The sequence below is a fragment of the Rhinopithecus bieti genome, unplaced genomic scaffold (genome assembly GCF_001698545.2).
Source record: "Rhinopithecus bieti isolate Rb0 unplaced genomic scaffold, ASM169854v2 scaffold_5341, whole genome shotgun sequence".
Taxonomy (NCBI): domain Eukaryota; kingdom Metazoa; phylum Chordata; class Mammalia; order Primates; family Cercopithecidae; genus Rhinopithecus; species Rhinopithecus bieti.
In genome coordinates, this window is record NW_016804835.1 from 940,604 (window position 1) to 966,931 (window position 26,328).

At 39.3% G+C, this 26,328-nt stretch overlaps 1 protein-coding gene across 2 annotated transcripts in view; it reads right to left on the reverse strand.

The window, feature by feature from the left end:
- Positions 1 to 3,030: 3,030 nt before the first annotated feature.
- The window catches only part of TTC27 (tetratricopeptide repeat domain 27), a 198,997-nt gene continuing 175,699 nt past the window's right edge, over positions 3,031 to 26,328 (reverse strand). For both annotated transcript variants that reach the window (XM_017870638.1, XM_017870637.1), the window contains exons 17-20: positions 12,441 to 12,638; positions 11,055 to 11,166; positions 6,490 to 6,590; positions 3,031 to 3,266 (exon numbers count right to left, since the gene is read on the reverse strand). In XM_017870638.1, the coding sequence (XP_017726127.1) occupies positions 3,144 to 3,266; positions 6,490 to 6,590; positions 11,055 to 11,166; positions 12,441 to 12,638 (534 nt within the window). In that variant the 3' untranslated portion in view covers positions 3,031 to 3,143. The remainder of the gene's footprint in view (positions 3,267 to 6,489; positions 6,591 to 11,054; positions 11,167 to 12,440; positions 12,639 to 26,328) is intronic.

A 26,328-nucleotide genomic window follows, 5' to 3' on the forward strand; every position in this document is an offset into this window, starting at 1 on the left:
CTGAAGTCTATCTTCTCTCTTTTGCAGTTAGGGGCCCCATTTACTATGTTTATTATGCTACCTCTGGGGAAAAGCTAGTGAGGAATTTATTAAAATTTTATTTAAAAAGAGTAAATAATATATATATTTTTTGAAACGGAGTTCTGTTCTTGTTGCCCAGACTGGAGTGCAGTGGCACATTCTCAGCTCACTGCAACCGCCGCCTCCCAGGTTCAAGTGATTCTCCTGCCTCAGCCTCCTGAGTAGCTGGGATTACAGGCACCCGCCACCACGCCCGGCTAATTTTTTTGCATTTTTAGTAGAGACAGGGTTTCACCATGTTGGTCAGCTGGCCTCGAACTCCTGACCTCAGGTGATTCACCCGCCTCGGCCTCCCAAAGTGCTGGGATTACAGGCGTGAGCCACCGCACCCAGCCAAGAGTAAATCACCTTAACAAACCACAGGCTATTATTAACAGAGACCTCACAGAATTTCTCTTGGAGAACTTTATAAATGATGCCAGGCAAACTTTCCAGATCCCATTGTTAGAAAGAGAAGATTGAAATCAGCGGTCAACTGGAAGCTTCAGCACAAGCAGAAACAATGCAGGCTTTAGCAGTCTTCAAATCCTGGCTCTTTCTCTTTCCAGAGTTTGTGACCCTTAGTTTTCTAGTGATATCACGAACAGACCTAGCAGGGCTCTTTTGATGGTCAAAGATGATGCTATGTGAAGTGCCTGGTACATAGTGAGAACTCAGTAACTTGTAGCTATTATAATTATTATTCACAATCTGGGAAGGCAGTAAGATGAGAGGATCATATCTTCTCTATTTTTCTAATTGAAAAAGCAAAAGAATAATTCTGAAAGCAAAAGTGTTAATATTAGGAAACCAAAGTGAAACTTATAGAACATAAGGCATTTGGAAACACAAGTATTTAACCATAATATATCAACACAAAGCACCAAAGACCGTATAATAAATAATACAGCATTGTTTTAAGGTTTTTTCCATTTTGTTTTTTGAAACAGGGTCTTGCTCTGTCACCCAGGCTAGAGTACATACAGATTCTGTATCACTAACTCTGAGGTTAGGTGGAAACGTTTTAAGAGAGAGGAACAACTTGATGGAAAGTGCTATTATCACCATACTCATCTGTCAGATGAAAAAACCAAGTAGCTAAATTAAATATTAAATGTTAGCTAGTAGAGATGAGGCTTTAATTAGAAAACCCCAAGTTTTCCCTACTTTACCTCCCCACACATTTTCTTCAATTATCTTAAACACTCACATCAGTAAGATTAAAATAAAAAACAAAAAAACACCTAATAGATCTATGCCTTTAAAGAAAGGAAAACATCTAACAGCTCTTGCTTTTGTGAGATCACTCCAAGATAAAAGAGGGCACAGACTTTGTCCAGCACAGCATTGGAGAACGCCACTGTGAGGAGATAGCTCTTCTGTGACTTGGTTTGTGACTTCTCACAATCACTGATGCCTTTCTACCTTGAACCCAAGGAAAGCAAACTGAAGACCAAACACTTCTACAACTTTGATGTTCTACTTCAGTCTTCTACTTGATTGCTGAAATGATTGTCCTTTTCAGTATTTATTTTCTGTCCATTTTCTATTAGGGTTCACAGCTTGATACTAATAAAAATTAATCTTAAAACCTTATTCCATCTACCCATTCAAGCATCCACCCATCCATTCACCCATCTGTTCCTCAATGACTTCTAGAAAAGGTTTAAGTAGACCCTTAATGTTAACTCATTGTATTGGTCTTTCTCACAGGTATTGTCTCTGCTATAAGAGAAACTGCTTTGGGACATAGGCCCACTTTTGTTTTTAAGGCTAATATGCTAATAGAAAAGAAGCAGGTGGTTAAGAAATGAGAGCATTGAGCACTGGTAAGCATTCATAACCAAAATTCATTAATGAAAGAGTTTTTTAAAGACCGTTTTTAAATGGTCAGAATACTTAATGGATTATGAATTAAGTTTCCAAAGGCAGTTGAAACTCACAAGGAAGCTACGAGTAGAGAACATCACACACCGGGGCCTATCATGTGGGAGGGGGGAGGGGGGCGGCAGGGATTGCATCTGGGGAAGTTCTACATCGCTATACACATGATGATTTGAAATGGGGGTTGCGACGAGTTGATAGGTCAGGCACATCCAACATGGCACAATATACACTATGTAATAAACTGCACGTTATGCACATGTAACACCTAGAACTTAAGTATAATAAAAATAAATAAATAAATAAATAAATAAAGAAATTATTTACATCTTATATATAAACAACCCATCCCAAAAGACAAACACACAACGGGCCCAGTGAATTTCTAACGCATCGGGACCAAAATTTAGGCACATCGCAACGCCGCGCGCGCTCTAGAACTTTTGTACTAAGATTATTAAGCTCAGCTGCTGCCTTCAATATTTGGTTCCATAGACATTGAAAGCATTTTACTTTAGCATTTCTGTAATATGGCACCATTAATAGCTGTCTTCACCCATAGTACCCTAATTAAACAACCATCTTTGGGGCCGGCAGTATACATAATGAAGTGGCAACAGCCTAGTTCCTAGTAACTAAGTAAAAATTTAGGTTATGCCATTTTTTTCTTGCATTTTCTTGATTTAGAAGTTAAACCATGCTCATTTCCAGTTTCACCAAGTCTGTATCTTTCTGAAACAAGCACAAAATCTCAAGAACCATAAATGTTTCTACCTCCAAATCCACTCTTTTATCACTTTTGAACAATAAAGCAGTCAATCTAATGATTTCACAAACTTGTAGTATGTGATTTTCACCTGTTTAGACTAAGGTTTTCCAAAGTATGATCCAATTAATGTTAGGCTGAAAGAGAATAAACCCTATATTTAAAACAAAATGAATTTATTTGCTCTTTGTGCCAAAATACCTCAAGAATTATAAAAATACTGAATTCAACTGTAATTAGACCTAAAGAAATAGGGAATTTTAAAATTCAATGTACTTCAGAAAGCATATAAAATTGAGAACATCACAAAACCAAGAATGTTAAGTCATAAAACAAATTTATTTTAAAAATCAGTATCTTGCATTTCAGATATACAGATGTATCTTTTACCAGAAGGTGAAAACACCTTTTCCAGAATCTGCTTCCAGCAGAATCAATACTGATTTCGAAACTGGTTGCTTAGGTCTTGGAGCTCTAGCACTAAGGTGTCCATGGCTGTTATGTCATCAGCTAATTCCCTGGACATTTCTCCAGTGGCCACATCTGTAAAAAGTTGCTGTAATATAAAAAACAAAGCAGAAGTATTAAAACAATAAAAATTTCTTTAAAATAAAATAGATACAGAGGATGGAGTTAAAAAACCTTTTGCATAATAATACTATATAATTATAATAGCAATGGTAGCATTTTTTCTGTTCACTAGCCTCTAGAAATGTACAAGCTGCAATTAAAGGGTGAATCAAAACAACATGCGTGAACTCATAAATTCAAATCAGCTCTGCTCTTCAAAGCATTTGGCTAAATTCTGGTTATTCATTTCAATGTTATAGGATGGTTTTTGGATGAACAGGCATAATCCAACCAAACAAAACGAGTTTATTTATTGTGTATGCAGCAAAACAAATATGTTCTATATTCAAATTCATATAAATCATACCCTCTATGCTACTTATTTGAAAACTGATTTGGCTTAGGCCTCAGAGACCACAAAGATTATCCTAGCAAAAAAGTCCAGCAAAATAAAAATAACTGTGTCCTCTCCCTGAAAAAGGAATTGCCTTGGGAGGTTTAATGCAACATATTTCAATAATGCCACCATAGCTGAAAACATTTGGAAATGCCTCTCCAGGAACTGCCTGCTGAGCCAACACAGGCCCCCAAGAAAATCAGCTTCAGGATTTTATGACCCATTGTATGCGTGTGTGTGCACACGTGAGCACATGTGTACATGCAACTGTGTTTATGTTTTATTCAGAAATATCATTTACGTAGCTTGCCAAATATCTGTTTCATTGGATTTAATTATATGATTTGTACAGCATTTCATAACAAAATGCAGTAGGAACTGCTCCAATGTCATCAGTAGAGAAGACACCTTTTAGGAAAATAATCTAGCCTCACATAGTTTTTTTGTTTTTTTTTTTTAGTTTTGTGTGTGTGTGTTTTTAAACTAAGACTTACAGTGCTTGCAAATCATAATCAATCTGCATCACTTCCCTGTGGGGTAAGGAGGAAGCACAGAGAAACTGAGGCTTAGAAAAAAAATGAGTAATTTGCTGAGACTCTGTTCTGTGTCCAGGCTCTCCAGCATTCTCATGAACAGCCCCTTCATGCCACTCTTGGCAGCAAACCTGTACAAGGACAGGGTGCAAATGGGCAGGGGAGTCACTCTGTCCTGGGAGAGCATGGGCTGGATGATTTGTTAGGTGAGTCTCTAGGTACTAGGAGCTTATTTCCATGAAGTCCCTGGCCTGGCAAGAAAAGACCTGCGATTCATTCAAGTAAGCCTATTTAACATAGGCTGTAAGCAATTTAACATAGTTATCCTCATTCATTTTCAATCTTAATTCATTTTCACTTTTTAAGGTATTCTAAAAAAGTGACTTTTTTGGAATGTATTTCAGTATGACAAACCTAATTCATTAAATAGAAAAGGTATAAGATCTATGAAACAAGAGACTACCAAATATATGTAAAATATGCTTCAGAGGAGGCACTGAGAGGTAATTTTTCCCATTTTTGGCTAATCCAGTTGGCATCTAATGAGAACAAAAATCTCAACACAGATGATGTTCTGGGGCCACATTTTCATTATTTGGGACTCTACCATAATATGGAAAGGCGTGCAGTACCTGCACAGACAATACTATTCAAGTCATGTAAGTATAGATTTATATAAAGTAGTAATTCATAAGAAAAAGCTTTGCATAGACAAAAGGAAGCCACAGCACAGCCTGAAGAAGTAAACTAGTGTGGATGGGTTGGTGATATAATCGAAAGGTAGGAAACAAAGCTCCCACTTTAAGGAAAGTCACAGGAAAAAACCCTGCCTTTGTGACTTTGAGGGAGCTCTTACAGATTTCTGAGAGACACAATTCTGAAGTTGTGCTGCCAAGCTAGGAGGAAATATAGCTCTCCTGGGTCATGCAGATAAATAGGAAAAGTGAGTAAGTTAATTAAAGAGGCAAAAATGATGCCTTGATCTGAAAAGATCAAACTATTAATAAGAAAAAAAAAAACTCTGGAAAGGCAGTTACAGAGTAAAAAGGTATTCAGAAGTGGCCTCCGTGTACCAGAGACTTACTCTCAGAAGTAAGTCAAAATTACTTTGCAACCCAATATGCAATAGTGAAAGCAAGTAAAGGCTAGAAAAGTAAGTGGTAAATTGTGCTAGAAGTTATATTTGTCCAAATTTTGCTTCCAGAGGTATAATCCAAATCTGGCTGCACAGTAAAATCACACAGGAAATTCAACAGATCTCCTAGGTCCATCCCAGACCCGAATCTACATAGGTCACAGATAGAGCCCAGGAATCAATCCAGTTTTCGATAAAACTCCCTGATTGATTCTTAGGCATCTCTGGCCCAGCACTGGTCCACAAGTTAGTTGTTGTGAACTAATGGCACATTTCAGTTGTCAAACCTCAATTGCCATCTACCTTAACAATTTTGCTCAAATCCATATACCACCTACTTAATATTTTTATCTAAGTCAATTTTTTTTTTACTTAAGAGTCTTTTAAAAGGAAACATTACATTGCTACTTGAAATACAAAATAAGCAATAATATTCATGAAATTATAGGCTTGATGAGCTAGTCTACTTTTTTCTAATATGTACTGAAACGAATATATATTTAAACCAGAAGTTTACCAGTGGCATATATGCCACACTTTGGGGGAAAATGACAATAAATACAAGAGCATTGTTTTAATTTAATTTAAGGAAAGCATTAAGGGCTGAATTGTGAACATTAATTTCAAAGACTTTTGTTTTTTTGGAGACGGTATCTCACTTTGTCACCCAGGCTGAAGTGCAATGGTGCAATCTCAGCTCACTGCAACCTCTGCCTCCCGGGTTCGAGCAATTCTCCTGCCTCAGCCTCCCGAGTGGCTGGGATTACAGGCACCCACCACCACGCCCAGCTAATTTCTCTATTTTTCAGTAGAGATGGAGTTTCACCATGTTGGCCAGGCTGGTCTCAAACTCCCGACCTCAAATGACCTGCCCGCATTGGCCTCCCAAAGTGCTGGGATTACAGGCATGAGCCACTGCATCCGGCCAATTTCAAAGACTCTTAAGTCACACACATTTAGAGTGGTGTAGCCATTGGGCCAACAGTATCCTCACTAACACAATCAACCATGAGGGGGCTGCTATACAAAATATAACATGCGCCTAAAATTATCACTGATGTAAAAGAAGATTTAACAGCAATAAGCTGATACTAATGACCTTTTTCTATATGACAATTCCAATTAATTCACATGTCACTCTCACCTTGGCTTTAGATAACAAGCCCCGTAAATTGAGTCGAACTGAAGAAAGCATTTGTACAGCTTCTTGGGGACTGGATTTGTTTTTACTGCATTTTATGGCCACTGGAAGATAAATATGGAGAGAAACATCTATTAAAAAGTGTTAATAATAATTCACAGGGACAAAAGCCAATTATTTAATTAGAATTTTATAGTAACAGACTTTAGAAACACTTCTACCTGGAAAGTTTTATTTTGAAAAGAAAATTGTGTACATAGCTTTTCCCTTTATCCTTTTTTTTTTTTTTTTTAAAGATACAGCGTCTCACCCTGTCGCTCAGGCTGGAGGTGTGGCATGCAGCCTTGAACTACTGGCCTCAGGCGAGCCTCCTGCTGCAGCCTCCCAAAGCACTGAGATTACAGGTGTGAGCCACAGAACGCGGCCTTTCTCTATCCTCCTTTAAGAATGATCATTTACAGCTCCAGGGAATTTTGAGAAAAACAGGTGATTTTTGGTGAGTTATGGATCACTGGGGAGAGACCCTAAACACCTATACATGCATGCATTTGAGCACACACATGCACACATGTGCAGAGACAAATAAAATTAGGCGAGGAGATAAAATATTATTGAAAACAAAGTACCCACACAGACAAAAACAGATGCAGCACATCTTTGTGTGGCTTTCCATGCTACCAAGTCCCCAGTGGGGACTTCACAACTGCTGATGACACAAGCCCAAGGAAGTGACGTGCCAGATCTGTATGGCTCAATTCTTACTGCATTTTCATCATCAGGGTTTGAAGCACCATTCAGGAAGCACTGACAACAACCTATGTGTCTTCATTTAGAGAACGTGACCGCAGCCAGGTTCTTGAGTTCCTGAGCAAGGCTTGGCATCAGCAGGGAATGGGGAAGAGTGACTCACAACTCTGCTCACAGCACTCTGTGGAACCCATTTGACCAAAACCTGAAATTACGAAGAAGGCATCCTCCTTCCTGGTAGAAGGCCTGGCTATTAATGCTTTACGAGAACAAGTAAAGAGCTTTGTACAAACATAATGCCCAATATTTCCCCACTGACTTGTTCTTGGTTTTGTTCCCTAAATTATGCTCACTAAATTTAAACAGACTGATAACCAGATACTATTTTAACATGACACTAAACAGCACAAGGATTAAAGTCTACTTCATACTCTAGATTGTAGACCAAGGATAGAAAATCATTTTTTTCTTTTTGAGACAAGGTCTCGGTCTGTCACCCAGGCTGGAGTGCAGTGACACAATCATGGCTCACTGCAGCCTCAACCTCCAGGATTCAAGCGATTCTCCTACCTTAGCCTCTCAAGTAGCTGGACCACAGGTGCATGCCACAAACAACCAGCTAATGTTTTATTTTTTTAAATTTTTTGGTAGAGATGAGGTCTCACTATGTTGCTCTGGCTGATCTTGAACTCCTGGGCTCAAGTGATCCACCCATCTCGGCCTCCCAATTACAGGCATGAGACACCATACCCAGACCAAAAGATTTCTCTTTGCATGCAAACACTAATCAATCTGTAGAGGCTGCCTATGCCTGGCAAAACAGAGTTCTGTCATTAATTAATAATATCTTCCAAGGCCAGCAAGAACTAGGTTTGACATTCCTATTTCAGAGTAATAATGAGGAATAATAATTAGACTTTGACATTTCTCATTAAAAGGTGAAAGGATGCATAGTAATTAGCAATGTTAAGCCCATTTTCAAAAAGCAGAGTTAGCCCAGAGGTAGTGAGGATTATTAGTCTGTTTTTCTTAGTAGAGGAAAGTTGCAACCACCATGTCAGCAGTATTTGAGCTGTTTAGTACCTGGCAGTTTAGATCAGAAACTGCTGTATTTCTTTTTTTAATCCCTTATTTGTATTCTGACAAAAACAAAAGTAAAGCAAAAAGACAGATATACTCTATTAGTTTTCCTACTCAATCCCATTTCCAAAAGGCATTATAGATTGAGACAGAGAGAGACAGCCAGAGGGCGAGAAATAACTTGCTGTTTCAAATCATCAGAAAATCTGAAGCAGCAGCGCCTCCTCTGTAGACTGCAGTTAAAATGCATTAACTCTTATTTTAAAAACTCTTGGATGGCAAAGAGCTAAAACACTTTAGCCCACCCTTTCCCAGAAAATAAAATAGCAGAAACTATAAATGCATACCTTCCAGACAATACAAATGAGCACACAATGACGACACTGTTATAGGGAGGCCTCAAATACTATATCAAGATTGCAGTATCTTATCAAGCTTTCTGAAGTGCATGGCCTTAATGATAGCAACCCAAGGAGTAAATCATGTGGAGATTTTTAAAAATGTTATGCAGTCATGCATCACTTAATGATGGGGATACAGTGTAAGAAATATGTGGTTAGGCAATTTTGTTGTTGTGAGAACAACATAGGGTGTACTTACACAAACCTAGGGGTGGTATAGCCTACTATGCACTCAGGCTACATGGTATATAGCCTACTACTCCTAGGCTACAATCCTGTACAGCATGTGACTGTACTGAACACTGCAGGCAATCAGAACACAATGGTAAGTATCTGTCTATCTAAACATTGGGAAGGTACAGTAAAAATATGGTTTGATAATATTATGGGGCCACGGTCACATATGTGGGTCCACTGGTGACCAAAATGCTGCCATGGGATGCTTGACTGTATTTCCTTTCTATAACTGGGTGGGGTGGAAGAACAATGTTTTGAAGAGACTCACACACAGAGAAACCCAGCTTATTCTTTGAGCCCTGATGTACGAAAGTTAACAAGGAAACGGTTAAGATTTATCTTTGTAAATCTAAAATACCATTAGAAACTAAAGCTGGGCATCCACTCAAATATGCTTAAAATGCTGTAGGAGCATGAACACATAATTCAATGATGTCAAAGGAGAACTTAAAAGAATGGACACTTGTTTTTCTCCAAGTATTGCCCTGATGAAGAAAATGATGCCAATAATAGTTTAAATCCAACTTTAAGATGCAAAATAAAGATTTTTCCTAGAGTATCTCTTTAACCTGCATATTTCTCTTTGACAGGTTTAATACCATTACTTGGTGAGTACAGAAAATATCGTGGCTTTGACTGTTACAGACCAGCAGTTCATATAAATGCTTAGAGTTGGCAAGTTGAAGTAGATAAGATAAATTTTTCAAAGTAAATCCCACCCTGCTAATTATGTACCTAATACATCGGTGTGGGTTTCCCCAAATATCATACTATATCCACAACGACCAAAAGCATAAGGACTGGATCCCATCTAAGCCCACCCACATGAATTCTAACCACCCCCAAAACATCCTTCTACGCTCTATTAGCAATTACCCCAAACTTTTCTACATTGACTTTCAGCTATATAGAGCTCAGTACTTCTACCTTCTCTGCCAAAAGCTAGGTGACCCAGGAAATTAGATATTTATATCCTTTAGGTCAAACATATCAAAGGTCAAAAGTAGAATTTTCAACTACCAAGCTAATTTCTAAATTGTTTGAAAGTTCTGTGCCTTCTTTATAAGCAAGCCAAACTTTATCCTTATGCTTAATTTTTCTCTTTTTATTTTGAGTCCCTTATCATCTACAGCTCAAGTCCTCTATTTTGGAAGGAAGAGGGTGGTGGTGAGAGGGTAGGGTATCAACATCTAAACCACGTGTGAAATACTGCTAAGTGTTTGAATGTTTTCATTTATTCTTCATGGGTAGGTATTACCCCATTTTACTGACGAGCAAAGTACGGCTCAGAGAAGTTAAATTATTTACCCAAGGTCAACTAGCAAGCATGTGGTAGAGCATGCTTCCCTGTTTGCTCCCTATTTGTTGTAATCATTAGTGGCAGCAAGGAGGTTAGTTGGGCAGGGAAGTAGGAGGAGAACTTTAGGATTGGTTTAAGGTCCTTATGATTCAGTTCTTAACATTGGGGGCATCATTATTTTATTGGGACTGCATCACACACCCATATTCAAATATAAATATAAAAATGCATTACCAAATTTAACTGACATTTTAAAATTAATAATTGAAAGCTATACTTATTTGGACTATATTTACCCAGCAGGCATATAATTTTGTATGTAAGGTTAAACCTCTCCTCAAACAATATCCTCTACCGTTCCCCAAGGGTAAGGCTTATATTTTATATTTCTTTTGTATATGCTATAGCTCTTTGCATATTGCTATGTACTCCAGAGATCTATGTGTGAGTCAAGTTAAAGTTAACAGATTTCCTTAATGCTATGTAATCAACACAAAGAGACTCAGTGTGGAATGAAGGTTATATAAAGTTGTAAAGGTGTTTCACATCTGTAAAAAAGTTTCTAATTTCTGTTACTTATTCCAGCAGAATATAAGCCTCCATCCTGTTTCTTCTTATTATTCCAAAATGCCTATTACATAGTAGGTGGTCTATGAATGTTTGCTGAATTAAAAAAAACAATGTCAATATAATGAAATAATTTGATATTATTTATAATAGAACTTAACTTTTGACCAACACTCTTTTTTTTAGTAGAAAATAAGTCAAAACATTCCATGGATATCAAATGTTACATCAAATACCATGTGCAAGTCCTAAGGCTCTTTGAACAACTTCCTTAAATGATGTAATATCTTTCTCCCAACAATTGGACTGGGTGTCACACCTGCATGCCTTTGAGAGGCACTGGAATGCCTGAGGAAAGAGAAAGAACAACATTCAGTATAACAAGTAGAATTCACATTTCAAACTCTGTTTCCTGGAAGTCATATGGAACTAATTCCAATGTGAAAAAGCAGCATCTGTGTTGTACAGCACAGCGTCTAATACTCTCATCAAAGAAGGGGTAGAAATGCACACCCAACGGCAAGAAGCCATGGCAAGAAATCAAATGGATGTACCTGGATTGAGACACTTCCCTGTAACCAGAAAAATACAAAGGCCAGGTTTGGAAATCTGTAAATGTACAGATTTTCTCAGCATTTGTAGCCATCAGTTTAAAAAACCTGTTTGGAGAATGAGGCATGAACTTGGTTAAAACAATGAACTTGCTGGTAGATATATGTAATCTCACAGATGTTTAAAGCACCCTCTTTCAAATCCTTGAGGGAGAAGTCACAGATCAGAGAATTCTGGATACTGTTAATTCCATATATGCAAGAAAGTCCATAATTCAAGGAGAAATGGAAGGACATGAAAGTAGGAGTGTGCATGTGTGCAGGTGATACGTGTTCTCTGGGCTGACAAGGCCACAATGCAAGCCAGCTGTGTGGACTGAGGGAGGAGAGAATGGCTAAGAATCCCACAGATTAGCTGTGCCGTGGCTAATTCCAAACCCACGCAAGGAGTACACTTGATTTGTTGTGGGTGTTTTGAAAAGAAACATAAAACAATTATTCCAACCTTGGAAACTCTGCAGGCTCCTTTAAGTTCTAAGATAAGAAGCTAAAGGCATAACTTGAGTGGAACTTGTGTTCTATCACACTTGTGAGAAAGGGCAGGGTAACCTTTGTAAAAGTATACGTTTTGACTTAAAAGTTCTCTTCCAATATCCTTATCTTGTTCCTTTTTCTCTTTTTCCTTTCCTAGTCCCCACCTCAGATCTAAACACTCCTTCTGTCCTTGTACCCATCTACTGTAGTCTTTAGCAACGTGCCTGCAGAAAGGGGTGTAGAGTAAATAACAAAAGCCAACTCTTGGCTGCAGATTTAGTAGCGGTGGCCATTTCAGGAGGCCCTTTAGGAGGAAACAGAGAACCATGTAAGAAAACTTCGTGGAAAATAAAAAGATGAATGTTACAGCCCACAATTCAAAGTATGTAGGTTAAAAACTCTGAATCAGAACTGAACTCAGGCATACTAATCTTATCTTTCAGATTCTTAAACTCTTCCTCCACCCATCAAAAAAGTAGATCTACTACAGATATGTTCAAATGAAAGGTAAGGACTCAGGAGGAATGAAGGACTTGCCTTTTCATTTTCATCAGGCTTTTCACTCTGCCCATTTCCATATACTTGAGCATACAGCCTCCAGATTTCTCCATCATTTGTCACTCTTGAAGTCACTCTGCCAAATAACTCCTGCAGCTTTCCTTTGAGGCCAGTTGTGACATCTCCACTTCGATCAGTCATCCCATCAATCACTGCCCTGACTAGAATTTTAAGGACCTTAAAAACGCACAGGAGAAACTGGTAAGCTAGAAACCAACAAAAAATAACAAAAACAAAGAGCTACCTCACCATCATCAAAGACAATGACAATGAAAAACCTTATGAAATTTGTTAAGAGTATCACCTTTAAGCTTTTGAAAAACAAAATAAAATTCAATCTTGAAGCACTCTCTAGGATCTCATGCTGACTACCTCTCTGGATGTCCCTTCAAAAGCTTCTGGAGAGGGTTCTTTCATTCAAAGGGCCCCATGTTCGGTGCTTGGCTCTTCTCACCTGGAACATTCTCTCTGAGTGACTGGAGGTTTCACTAGTGTCTATGCAACTCCAGACAGATTCCCCTCTGGAGCTCCAGGACTGTGCACCTCAATACCTACCACACAGGTCGTACCGACATCCCTCTCCATCTATCCAAGATGAAACATAGATCTCAAATCGCTCTTCTTCCTGGAATCTCCAGGTAAGCCTATCCATACAGTTCCCAGAGCCAATAACCTGAGCATCAACCTAGATTCTCTCGCACTTCTGCCACAACTACTAATTTGATTTTCAACATTCCTAATGTTGATTTGATTTGGTTTTCAACATTCTGTTTCATGCTCCCCATCTGCATGTTCAATGGCCAGTGAAATAGCTGTTGTCCTAAATAGAACAACATTGAAAACAATCCTAAATACAGCTTCTCCTACCTTAGTTTAGGCCTCATTAACTTCAGTCTGGGCTGCTATAATAACCTTTCTAACTCTGCTTAAAGAGGTCCTTAGCCCTTCCCAATTACTAAATGACAAACTGCTAACACATGTGCATTAGGCATGCGAAGTATCTAGTAAGTATCTCTTTTTCCAACTACCTCAAGTTGGCTCCCTTTTTTTTTTTTTTTTTTTTTGAGACGGAGTCTTGCTCTATTGCCCAGGCTGGAGTGCAGTGGTGCGATCTCGGCTCACCACAACCTCCGCTTCCCGGGCTCAAGTGATTCTCCTGCCTCAATCTCCCAAGCAGCTGGGACTATAGGTGTGCACCACCATGCCTGATTAATTTTTGTATTTTTAGTAGAGACGGGGTTTCACTATGTTGGCCAGGCTGGTCTTGAACTCCTGACCTCGTGACCTGCCCGCCTTGGCCTCTCAAAGTGCTGGGATTACAGGCGTGAGCCACCGCGCCCAGCCTAACTTCTTGGCTATCTTATTATCATCAGTTAGTCTTTACACATTCTATCCCAGATGCTTTGAATGCTGACAGATGGATTAAACTGCATCCTGCAGCAGGTTACATTATAAAAAGGCACATCTATCATATCTACATTAGGCTGTGTATCTGAAGGCACAGAAAACACAACCTCAATCTTCCACTCCTTTGATGGTGGGACAGCAAAAGAACCAGCTTGAGGAAAGTACTGTAATACCATGCTAGTCAGCGCAGTCCATGGACTGACAGCACTGGCATCAGAGCTTGTTAGAAATGTAGAATCCTGGATAAAAATGCTGATCCATCTTGGACCAAGATTCTGCATTTCCAGTAAGCTCCCAGGTGATGCTGATGTTGACGGTCTGTACAGCACACTTCGAGAAGCAAGCCTCCAAGAGACAGCTGCCCGCATCTTTATTTTTACCGTGAACTGTGGGGAGAGGATGGCATTTTATCATTTTGTATCACCAGTGTTTAATATACTGCCTGGCATATGGCAATTGCCCTGACTCAATAAATGCTTGTGCCGGAAAGTGTAGCTAAGAGAAATGCAACCAGTGTGAGATCTTGCTGTCTCCTCCTAGAACATTCTGATCTGTGTATGAGATGTGGCTGAGGAGTAGGGGCTCCTCTGGAACGTGGATACTTTTAGGAATGTGAACTCAGACTCATGGTCCTAATTATCTATAGTGATAAAAGAAGACAGAAAATTCAGTTGTACTTTTTTTTTTCTTGTTTGGACAAGGTACATTATCTCTGTCTGTAAATTCATATTACAATCCCACATGTGTACTTTTAAATCTGAAAGTAATGAAATTCATATTACAACCCCATTGGTGTTTTAAATCTGAAAGTAACAATGTAGAAGAAACAGTCTGAATGTGTACTACTTGTTTCAAGTGGTCATTCTATAAGCATGTCAGGTATTAACATGCTTTGAAAAAGATGGTCTATTAAAATAGTTACTAATATGTAAGAATGAAACACAATAATGAGTGATACTTTGCTTCTTCTGGAATCCCACAGTTGGCTCAACATCCTGTCCCTTCACTTTAGCCTACTGGGGAGACGATGTGGGGAGAGAAAGCTTTTGGTGTTCTTGCCAATAAAAATGAAGAGCTGTAGTGCTGGCGTTGAAGATGGAAAAAGTTGGTCAAGTGCATGTGTGCCTCCTCTGTGCATGTGTGTGTGTTTGCAGGGGCATGAAGGGAACTGCAGAAGGGCAGGGAGGTGAAGCATCTGTCTGTTGTGGGGCTAGACAGGGGATGAAACTGTAGGTAGGGCAGATACTGAATGCCTCTGCCCAGTTCATATGCAGATACCACCCGAAGAGAGAGAAGGGGGGGCAATAACCAATTTGTTTCATGCTCCCCATCTGCATGTTCAATGGCCAGTGACATAGCTGGGCCTGGAGCTTAGAAAAGTTCCACACTGGAGGAATAGACAACGAGAGTCATTGAGGGTCATGGCAGATATTGCCTAAAAAGACTGTGTTGGGCAAGAATAAGGCTGAGGATAGAATCTTAAAGACCACAGCACTTAAGAAGAGGGCAAGTAGGCTGGGTGTTGTGGCTCACACCTGTAATCCCAGCACTTTGGGAGGCAGAGGCAGGCGGATCACCTGAGGTCAGGAGTTCAAGACCAGCCTGGCCAACATGGTGAAACCCCATCTCTACTAAAAATACAAAAAAATTAGCTGGGCGTGGTGGTGGGTGCCTATAATCCCAGCTACTCGGAAGGCTGAGGCAGGAGAATCACTTGAGCCCAGGAGGCAGAGGTTGCAGTGAGCTGAGATTGCGCCACTGCACCCCAGCCTGGATAACAAGAGTGAAACTCTGTCTCCAAAAAAAAAAAAAGAGGGCAAGTAGAGAACTCACTCATCAAACTAAAGGAGTGGTCAGAAAGGTAACAAAGTGATGTCATGGAAACCAAGGAAGGAGAAAGTTACAAGTAAAGTACATCTACGAAGGATCAGGAATGGAAGATTCCACTGGATTTGGCAATCATAAGGGTGAGTGACCATAATCCAGAACCAAAGCCAGAACAAGGCAGGCAGGAAAGATCATGACTTCAGACAAGAGGCTTAAAAGAAAGAGAAAACATAAAACCAAGATGATTATTAATATCACAAAAAAATGAAGAGAAGCCCCCCATAATCATAGTATCCTATAATACTAATTTTGAATATCATTTGCATAGGCATTTAGTGTATTTGTTTAACCAAAATTGTTAATATAAATATATTAGGATAAGAAAGAGAAGTAGTGGAAGTGCCGGTATGACAGTTCTCATTTACTATAAGAAGAAGTCAACAGATAATGCCTCATTTTGTTTAATTAAAAAATAGCAGTAATATAATACCTATTAATATGAAATATGGAAATGTGCAAATAGCAGAAGAGATGCTAAAGGGTTTCTTTTTCAGGAGAAGGATTTTGAAGAGTAAGGAGGGGTAAAGAAGGAAATTGGTATACTTTGTAACGAGCCTTTTACTATTATTTGACTTGTAAAACTATATACCTGTTATTGTAATATACATTTAAAACAGAGAAAAGCAGACATAAATACATTCAAAGATTGGCAAAGAAGAAGAAAAAAATGATGACACACATGAATATTCATTTATTAGACTTGCCTTTAATGTCCCATAGTGGTGATTACCTGGGGTATTTGGGGTGGTAGTGACTAAAAGAAGGAAAGGAGGGTTTGGGGAATTTGGGGAGTGCTGGTAATGCTCTGACTCACCTGGTTACACAGGTGTTTTCTCTTCATGAAAAAAATTCTTATGTTTACTTATGATTTGTATACTTTTCTGTACGTACACTACATTTCAATAAAAATTTACTTTAAAATTATTCCCTGTACTTAAGAAAACCTCATAAAGTGAAGGAAAATATGTAGTGTTATTTAAATACATTAACAAATGAAGTTAATATTCAATCTTAAAAGTGGTACTAGAGTGGTAACAATTTTTTTTTTTTTTTTTTTTTGAGACAAAGTCTCGCTGTTGACCAGGCTGGAGTGCAGTGGCATGATCTTGGCTCACTGCAACCTCTGCCTCTCGGTTCAAGCGATTCTCCTGCCTCAGCCTCCTGAGTAGCTGGGACTACAGGTGCGTGCCACCATGCCTGGCTAATTGTTTTTGTATTTTTAGTAGAGACAGGGTTTCACCATGTTGGCCAGATGGTCTCAATCTCCGGACCTCATGATCTGCCCGCCTCGGCCTCTGATAACAACTATTTTAAAAAACCATTGCAGTAATTGTATAACTTACTGGCTAATATTATCATTTTTATTCCCACTAAGTCAGAAAATTCAAATTCCAGTTATCCAGACTGATTGCAAAAGCAACAAATTTTAATATAACATATACATAACCTTTCTTTAGAAAATAGATATTTGAGATTAAAATGAGTAAAGAGTGTTATGATAGTATTTCTTTGATTAAACGAATCACCCATGAGTACAATTACCTCTTGGGCAGTCTACAAGTTTACCAGCACTACACCCCTTGCCTCATCAAAAGTGAAAACAAATTTAACTAGGTAAATGTTTTTATCCACGGTTATATGTAAGTTGTTATGAGTAATTAACCTGTCAGCAACAAGTCAAAACTATAAATTACTACATAGGTAAAAAGTGGCTCAAGGGTAGAAAATTGAAGTTTAAGATTTTAGAGGTGGAAAAACTCTTGGGAAACAGGACCCAAGATATGGCCACAGGGATGGGTTGTCACTGAAATAAAGACTAAGGCCTCCATTATGTCCAAAGTACTGGAGATATTATCTACCTAAACACCAAGTATCAAGATCAGCTAGATCTAGAATGGAGAGGAGGCTACATAGTTGCTGAAGTAGGCCATGAACATGGGGAAGGGACTAGGAGACTGGTAAATAGCAGTAATGAGCACAGGCTTTCTGTCCACTACATTACAGAACTGTTCTATTAAAGGGGCCAATATACAGGTAGAGGTTTGAAAAGTATGAAGCAATATAAACATATAAACTATTACGATTATCATTGATCCTCAACTACCTTACTCTGTTGGAAGTGGACAGTAACGCCCACATTGCTGGCTCACTCACTGTACTGCCCTTCCCATTAGCTCACTTCCATGTTTCCTTATGGTTCAAAATGGAACTCAAGAAAAACAAAATTTACCACCATGGTGTCAGCCCTTGATACCTCCCTACTATTTCTGCTGTGAGCACTCACTATGTGTCAAGCCCTGTGCTAAGTATGTGACCTACCTGATCTCATTAAGTTCTCACAATAACCCTAGGAAGCAGGTACTTTATTACCCCTACTTTACAAATAAAAAAATTGAGGCTTAAAGAGGTAAAACAAACTTTCTCATGGTTACACAGCAAGCAAGTCATGAAGCTGGATTCTGATCACCAGAGACCTGTGACTCCTGAGCTTAGATAAGGATAAGGAGATGAAAACAATGAGGTAGATAACACCTCTTATATATATAGCCCTTCCTATGTGCCACATGCTTTATGAGCCCATGTAACCCACCCAACAACCCTATGAGGACAATGCTGTTGTTATGTGCATTGTGCAGACGAACAAACTGGAGCACAGAGGAGCTGAAGAACCTCTCCCAGGTCACACCTAGGGAAAGCAGGCTTCAGGCTTGAATCTGAATTCAGTGTGAGTCCTGGATCCTGTTATCAAGCATTTGCTACATTAATTCACAAAGCACAGCTCCCCACTCCTCTTTCTTCCTTTCTATTAAGTTCTTTTACATTGGAAAGGTTTCTCTTCTAAGAAATATGTATGCTAGTAATTTTTATCATTTCATTATCATTTCTTTGCTAAATCTCGAATCAACCAGAACCAGAATGGGTTTTGTTTTTGTAATTTTTTTTAAATTAGAATTTCCCCCAAGTCAGAGCTAATACAACATTTAAAAAAGAAAATTCTTATTGGGTTTATCGGCCAATCACAAACATTACTAACAGAGTAAATTTCTTTCTAATCTTTTTATTATGTGTAAGTTTTATAATATAATATTACATAAACTGTTTTATCTTCCTTTTTCACTGTAACATTATGCCATAGAATTTTTTTCATGTTTTCCACATACCCTTTAAGTATAGTATTTTGATAGATTAAAGATACTCCACTGGGTTGATAGACCATAATCTATTTAGCAATTCCCCCGCACTTAGATCACTAGGCTGTTTCCATGTGCTGCCACTGTTATCAGTAGTAGTATAAATAAAACACTTCAGTGCATATTTTTGTGCCTAAAGACTTTTTTCATACTGAACCTTTCCTTAGGTGAGAATTCCAGGAACGGAATTATGGAGTTAAGAGAATAAATATTTTAAGATATTTTAAGAGATAAATGAGGTATTCTCTAAAAGGGCTAAATCAAATTAGGTACCAATGAATAGTACTGTGTATGAAAATGTCATTTAATTGCATATTGCCAGCACTGGGTATACAAATATTTTTTAATCTTTGATATTCTATTCTACAAAAGGTATACGCAGCTATTATTCTGAACTATGTTTCTTTCATTATTAGTGAAGTTAAACTTTTCCACTTCCTTAAACATTTCCAAATGTTTGTGGACTAAATATATTTCCTTTCTAAGAAATTTACATTTTTTCTTTTTCTTTCTCTCTCTCCCTCTCTCTCTTTCTTTCTTTCTTCCCTCCTTTTTTCTTTTCTTTTCTTTCTTCTTCTTTCTTTCAGATGGAGTCTCGCTCTGTAACCCAGGCTGGAGCGCAGTGGTACAATCTCGGCTCACTGCAACATCCACCGCCAGAGTTCAAGTGATTCTCATGCTTCAGCCTCCCAAGTAGCTGGGACTACAGATGCACGCCACCAAGCACGGCTAATTCTTCATATTTTTAGTAGAGATGGGGTTTCGCCATGTTGCCCAAGCTGGTCACTCCTGACCTCAGGTGATCCACCAATCTCAGGCTCCCAGAGTGCTGGGATTATAGGCATGAGCCACCATGCCTGGCTTACATTTTTTTCTTATTTTGTACCAAACTCATTTTTCCCCAATGTGAAGCTTTATTGTTAATCTTCATTATAAACTAACACAAGTTGCCAACTACTTCTGAATCCTAACCCCACACAACATCAACCTTGCTTGAAAAAAGGAAAGTTAATGATCTGAAAAAGTTACAGTAAACATGTGAGAAACCCTGGGGAGACAGAAGCCGGTTGGATCCTAATATGGTGGAGAATATAGCTCAGGTGGAAAAGGGCTAGGTGCCAAGGTTCACCGACGGGCTGAGAAAAGTGTTTATCTGTCCCTTTTACTTCCACTTCCTACTATCCAAGACATTTACCATCAGCATGGAGAGACTGAAACAGCAGTGCCAACCCAGTACAAAGCAGGGACCATGTGTGCACATCAAGGCAGAAGGCCTGGCTAGGGTGGAGAGCAGACAGCAAGGGCTTGGGCAGCCTGGCTGGCCCCTAAGGGTGCCCTTCTACTTTGCCCTCTACTCACTGAGGTTAGATAACTACTCAGAAAGATGGGTACTGGAAAAGAGCAATGTCTAGTGAAGGTAAGGGAGGTTTCCTGAGGAACCGGGCCACTTGGTGGTGGTGGGAGGTGGCAGTGGCAAAGTGTATCCAATGGGTGAGCTCCCCCTATGGCCCAGCCTCACCAGGAAGGTCACAAGTTAGGTCCTGGGCTTTAGCCCCTCCTATCAAGTATATATTACCAGTTGAACAGACAATACCCCAGGGAAATATGAACCAACGGGAAAAAAATTAAGACATCCAAAAGTACAACCATGATAAAATAAACAAATTCAACAGCCTATGTGAAAAAGAGTTAAAGGGTCATGTGCAGAAGATCTTGTAACTTGTTTTTATAATATGTATTCACAGGAAGTGACAAGAAAACCAAGGGAAGAGATGAGCCCCCTTGGGTAGCAATATATATGGGGGAAAAAAAAATAATGTGAGGACTGAACTCGGGGTTGTTCTCACAGAGAAGGGAAGATGAGGATGAGTCTGCAAAGAAGATTAGGATGCAGCAGCTGGTGTGATAAGAAGTGTGGAATTCTGGAAGCCAACGGAGAAGAAAGGAGAAAGCAATGGTGTTTAATATTGCTGGAAACCTGAGGACCAGCAACTGTCCACTGGATGTGGCACACAGAACTTGACAGCAGTACTCTAAGTGGACTAGGGGAGATAAAACTGCAATGGCGTAAGTTCCAAAAAGGATGAGGAGAGGAAGCAGAAATAATGTGGAGAATGCCTGTCTTGGGGACTGACTACAAAAGAGCACCAGAGAAATGGGCTGATACTAGGGAAAAGTAAGTTTTAAAAATTATTTATACACAGTTTAAAACATCGGTAACTTTTAAAAACTAGGGCACTAAATAAATGCATTTCGTGATATTTTCCTCTTTGTACTGTAACAAGTTATAAAGGTAAATTTTAATTCATGATGTTTATAAGGAAAGGCCCACTTGCCTTTTCATCTGAAAACTAAATCTAACAGTCTACTCCAAAGATAAGCTTTAATCTCTGGGTTTTTTTCCTTGGGGTTCTGGACACCCTTGTGGATCTAATGAGAGTTTTTCATCCTCTTCCTAGAATATGCACATACCATATATACAAATTCTTTCAGGGTATGTCAGGGAATGTCATAATCTGCTGAAGACTAATAACAGAAACTTCTCAGAAATCCTAATTTGTCCCACATGACCTGGGATTCCAGTCTTATCTCCCAATATTGTATATGACTAAGTTTGTGTCTCTTTTAAAAAGTTTTATTAGTTTTCCATCAACTCTCTTCCTAGTCTCATCAGCTCTTTTGTCACTTCCAGATGTTCAAATCTCTGGTGGTGTTCACTAAAGGCAAGACTTTCATAGGAGTGGTTGAGGTCTTTCTGGTCTTCCCTTGCTGTACCTCTGTGCCTGTCACCTCTGCTACCACTAACAGCTCCCAGTGAGGTACTAGATCTATTCCCCTCTTCATGAACACCGCTATTCTCAATGCTACTGCTACAACTGTTTTCTTCCTGAAATAGAGCACAAAAGCTGTGGTGTGGTGGGCTGAATAACATTCCCCCAAAATTCATGTGTACCCAGAACCTCAGAATCTGACCTGAAATAGGGTCTTTGCAATGTTAACTAGTTAAGATGAGGTGTCATTGTGGACTAGAGTTGGCCTTATTCTAATTATTTCTTCCTCAGAAGAAGGGAACACACAGAGGAGAGGAGGTGAAAATGGAGGCAGTGATGGGAGTTAGGCTGCCATAGCCGAGAAACGCCAGGAGCCACAAGAAGCTGGAAGAGGTGCAGAAAGACACTTCCCTAGCGTCTGCAGAGGAACATGGCCATGTCAACACCTTGATTTCGAACTTGACTTCTGGTCTCTAGAACTCAGTGGGGAGAACAAACTTCTGTTGTTTGAAGGCAGCAAGTTTGTGGTAATGTGTTACTGTAGGCCTAGAAAACAAACATTGCATTTTTAAGCAGAAAGACTAACACAGTTAAAACACTGAGAAAAACTCTTCCTAGGGCACTCTCCTGGCTTCTGGAAATCATTTTCTGGTTTTAGTTCAGAAAGCAATAAACATATGAATGTCACTGTCACAGCCTACCCTTACTATGGCTGGTGACCTACAGTACCCCACTCACCGGCCAGAAGTCCTTATTTTTGCATGTGCGTAAGTTTTAAATATCAAATCTCTTGATCTTTTCCTTAATGAAGTATGGCTTTTTGTCATGATAAAAAATGTCTTCTTCATCACCAAGCCAATAAAAATATTTGCCATGCTTTCTTTTTTTTTTTTTTGTTTTGAGACGGAGTCTCGCTCTGTCGCCCGGGCTGGAGTGCAGTGGCCGGATCTCAGCTCACTGCAAGCTCCGCCTCCCGGGTTTATGCCATTCTCCTGCCTCAGCCTCCTGAGTAGCTGGGACTACAGGCGCCCGCCACCTCACCCGGCTAGTTTTTTGTATTTTTTAGTAGAGACGGGGTTTCACCATGTTAGCCAGGATGGTCTCGATCTTCTGACCTCGTGATCCGCCCGTCTCGGCCTCCCAAAGCGCTGGGATTACAGGCTTGAGCCACCGCGCCCGGCCTGCCATGCTTTCTTTTAGTGCTTTTATGGTGTCATATTTTCAGTGATGACAATGAGAATGACAGCAGCTACATTTAAACAGCACTTGTGACCAGGCGCGGTAGCTCATGCCTGTAATCCCAGCACTTTAGGAGGCCGAGGCAGGTGGATCACTTGAGGTCAGGAGTTTGAGATCATCCTGGCCAACATGGTGAAACCCCGTCTCTACTAAAAAAATACAAAAATTAGCTGGGCACAGTGGTGCATGCCTGTAATCCTAGCTACTTGGGAGGCTGAGGCAGGAGAACTGCTTGAACCCAGGTGGTGAAGGTTGCAGTAAGCCGAGATTGTGCCACTGCACTCCAGCCTGGGCGACAGAGCGAGACTCCATCTCAAAAAAATAATAAAAATAAAATAAAAATAAAGTATCAGGCACAGTCGCTTACACCTGTAATCCCAGCACTTTGGGGGCCAAAGCGGGCAGATCATGGGGTCAGGAGTTTGAGACCTGCCTGGCCAACATGGTGAAACCCCATCTCTACTAAAAATACAAAAAATTAGCCACGCATGGTGGCAGGTGCCTATAATCCCAGTTACTCAAGAGGCTGAGGCAGGAGAATCACTTGAACCTGGGAGGCAGAGGTTGCAGTGAGCCGAGATCATGCCATTGCACTCCAGCGTGGGTGACAGGACGAGACTCTGTCTCAAAAAAAACAAAAAAACAAAACAAAACAAAAAACCAAAAAACAGCACTTGTATGTATCTGCCAGGTACCTGTTCAAGTGATTCTGTTAATGCAGTCTATTACATTGATCTATTTCATATGTTGAACCATCCTCAAATTCCAGGAATAGATCCCACTTGGTCATGGTGTATAATCCTTTTTATATGCTAGTGAATCAATTTGCTAGTATTTTGTTAAGGGTTTTTGCATCAATGTTCATAAGAGATTTTGGTCTGTGGTTTTTTTTTTTCTTGTAGGGTCTTCGCCTGGCTTTGGTATCAGGATAATGCTGGCCTCATAGCATGAGCCAAGAGGTGTTCCTTCCTTTTCAATTTTTTGGAAAAGTTTGAGAAAGATTGTTGTGACTTCTTTAAATGTTTGATACAATTTACCAGTGAATCCATGAGGTCCGGGGCTTTTCTTTGTTGAGAGATTTTTGATTCCTGATTCTATCTCCTTACTAGTTACACATCTTATTCGGATTTCTTATTTCTTTATGATTTAGTCTTGGTAGGTTTTGTGTTTCTAGGAATTTGTCTATTTCATCCAGGTTATCCACTTTGTTGACATATACTTGTTCACAATATTCTCTTATAATCTTTTCATTTCTGTAGAATCAGTACTAATGTCCCCATTTTCATTTCTCATTTCAGTAATCTGAGTCTCCTTTTTTTTCTTAGTCCCTCTATCTAAAGGTTTGTCCATTTTATTAATCTTTTCAAAGACCTAATTTTTAGTTTCATTGATTTTTCTCTATTATTTTTCTACTGTCTATTTCATTTATCTCTATTCTAATCTTTATTCTTATTTTCTTCCTTCTGCTAGCCTTGGGTTTAGTTTGCTCTTTACGTTGTAAAGTTAAGTTATTGATTTGAAATTTTTTTGTGTTTTAAAGTGAGCATTTAGAGTTACAAATTTCTTCCTTAGCAATGCGTTCGCTGTGTCCTACAAGTTTTGGTATGTTGTATTTTCATTTTCATTCATTTTTAGTATTTTCTAATTTCTCTTGTGATTTCTTTTTTGATCCATTGATTAAGAGTGTGTTATTTATTTTTATTTTCCATAATTTGGTGAATTTTCTAGTTTTACTTCTGTTATTGATTTATAATTTCATCCTGGGGTAGTCAGAGAAGATACTTTCTATGACATTTATTTTTTTGAATCTACTGAGACTTAATTTACGATTTACCATATTGTCTCTCCTAGATAATGTCCCATGTGCGCTTGGGAAGAATACGTACGCTGTTGTTGGGTAGAATGTTTTATATATGTCTATTATAAAATTCATTAACATACAAAATCCCTGCTTCTCTAACAGAGCCATACTCACCCCTTTTGGTTGTTGATGTCACAAAATTACATCTTTATAAATGGTGTGCCCCAAAACATACACTAATATGTTTAATGCATTAGCCTCTTAAATTACATAGAAAGCAAAATATGGAGCTACAAACCAAAGTTACAATACTATTAGCTTTTAGACTAATAACTGTTTTCTTTAGTGTATAGTCTCTTGAATCATGTGGAAAACAAAGAGTACAGTTAAAAAAACATCATAACAGGCCGGGAATGGTGGCTCACGCCTGTAATCCCAGCACTCTGGGAGGCCGAGGTGGATATATCAGCTGAGGTCAGGAGTTCAAGACCAGCTTGACCAACATGGTGAAACTCTGTCTCTACTAAAAATACAAAAATTAGCCGGGCATGGTGGCAGGCACCTATAATCCCAGCTACTGAGGAGGCTGAGGCAGGAGAATCACTTGAACCCAGGAGGCAGAGGTTGCAGTGAGCCAAGATCGCGCCATTGCATTTCAGCCTGGGCGACAGAGCAAGACTCCATCTCAAACAACAACAACAAAAAACATTGTTGTAATAATATTAGTTTTTATCATTGATCTTATATTTATCTTTATTGAGATGTTTATTTCTTATCCAGCTTTGAGTTATTGTCTAGTGTCCTTTCTTTTACCCTGTAGGACCCCTTGAGCATTTCTTGCAGGGCAGTTCTAGTGGTAATGAACTTCCTTAAGTTTTGTTTATCTGGAAATGCCTTAATTTCTCCCTCACTTTTGAAAGGCAGTTTTGCCAGATAAAGGATTCTTGATTGACAGTTTTTTTCTTTTAGCACTTTGAAAATATCTGCCCACTGCCTTCTGGCCTCCAAAGTTTATGATGAGAAATCTGCTGATAATCTTATTGAGGATTCTTTGTATGTGACAGATTTCATTTTAATCAGTATAAACAGCTCTATAGCCCTCATATCCCACCCAAACCAATACCATGCCACTGAGTTCATGTAATGGCCTTTAAATCCCTTACCCACATCTCGATTTCATTTAAGCAATAGTAGAACTTATGTTTCATTCTCTATCTCAACCCTATTTCTCACCTCCATCAGGAACCACACTTAGGGAATGCAGCAAGCAGAGAATGACTGGCCTGTGAAGAGAGTTGAAGGCCTCTCACATAGAGGAGCGGCAATTCCAACATAAATGTAAAAGAATCTCCACAAAGAGAAACTTTATTGTTTCCCAACACTAACCTTGATTTCTCTGGGCTAGTCTCATCAAAGTCTTGGCCTACAGCGCAAGGCACTGACCCTTTGAATCCTGGAGGTCCTCATAGCAGGAAGGAATAGGACTGCCTTAGGACCCATTACAAAAACTTCCAGGAGGGCTCCAGGCCAGGAACGAAGCAATTTCCCACCTCCCCTGCTTGGCTAGCTCC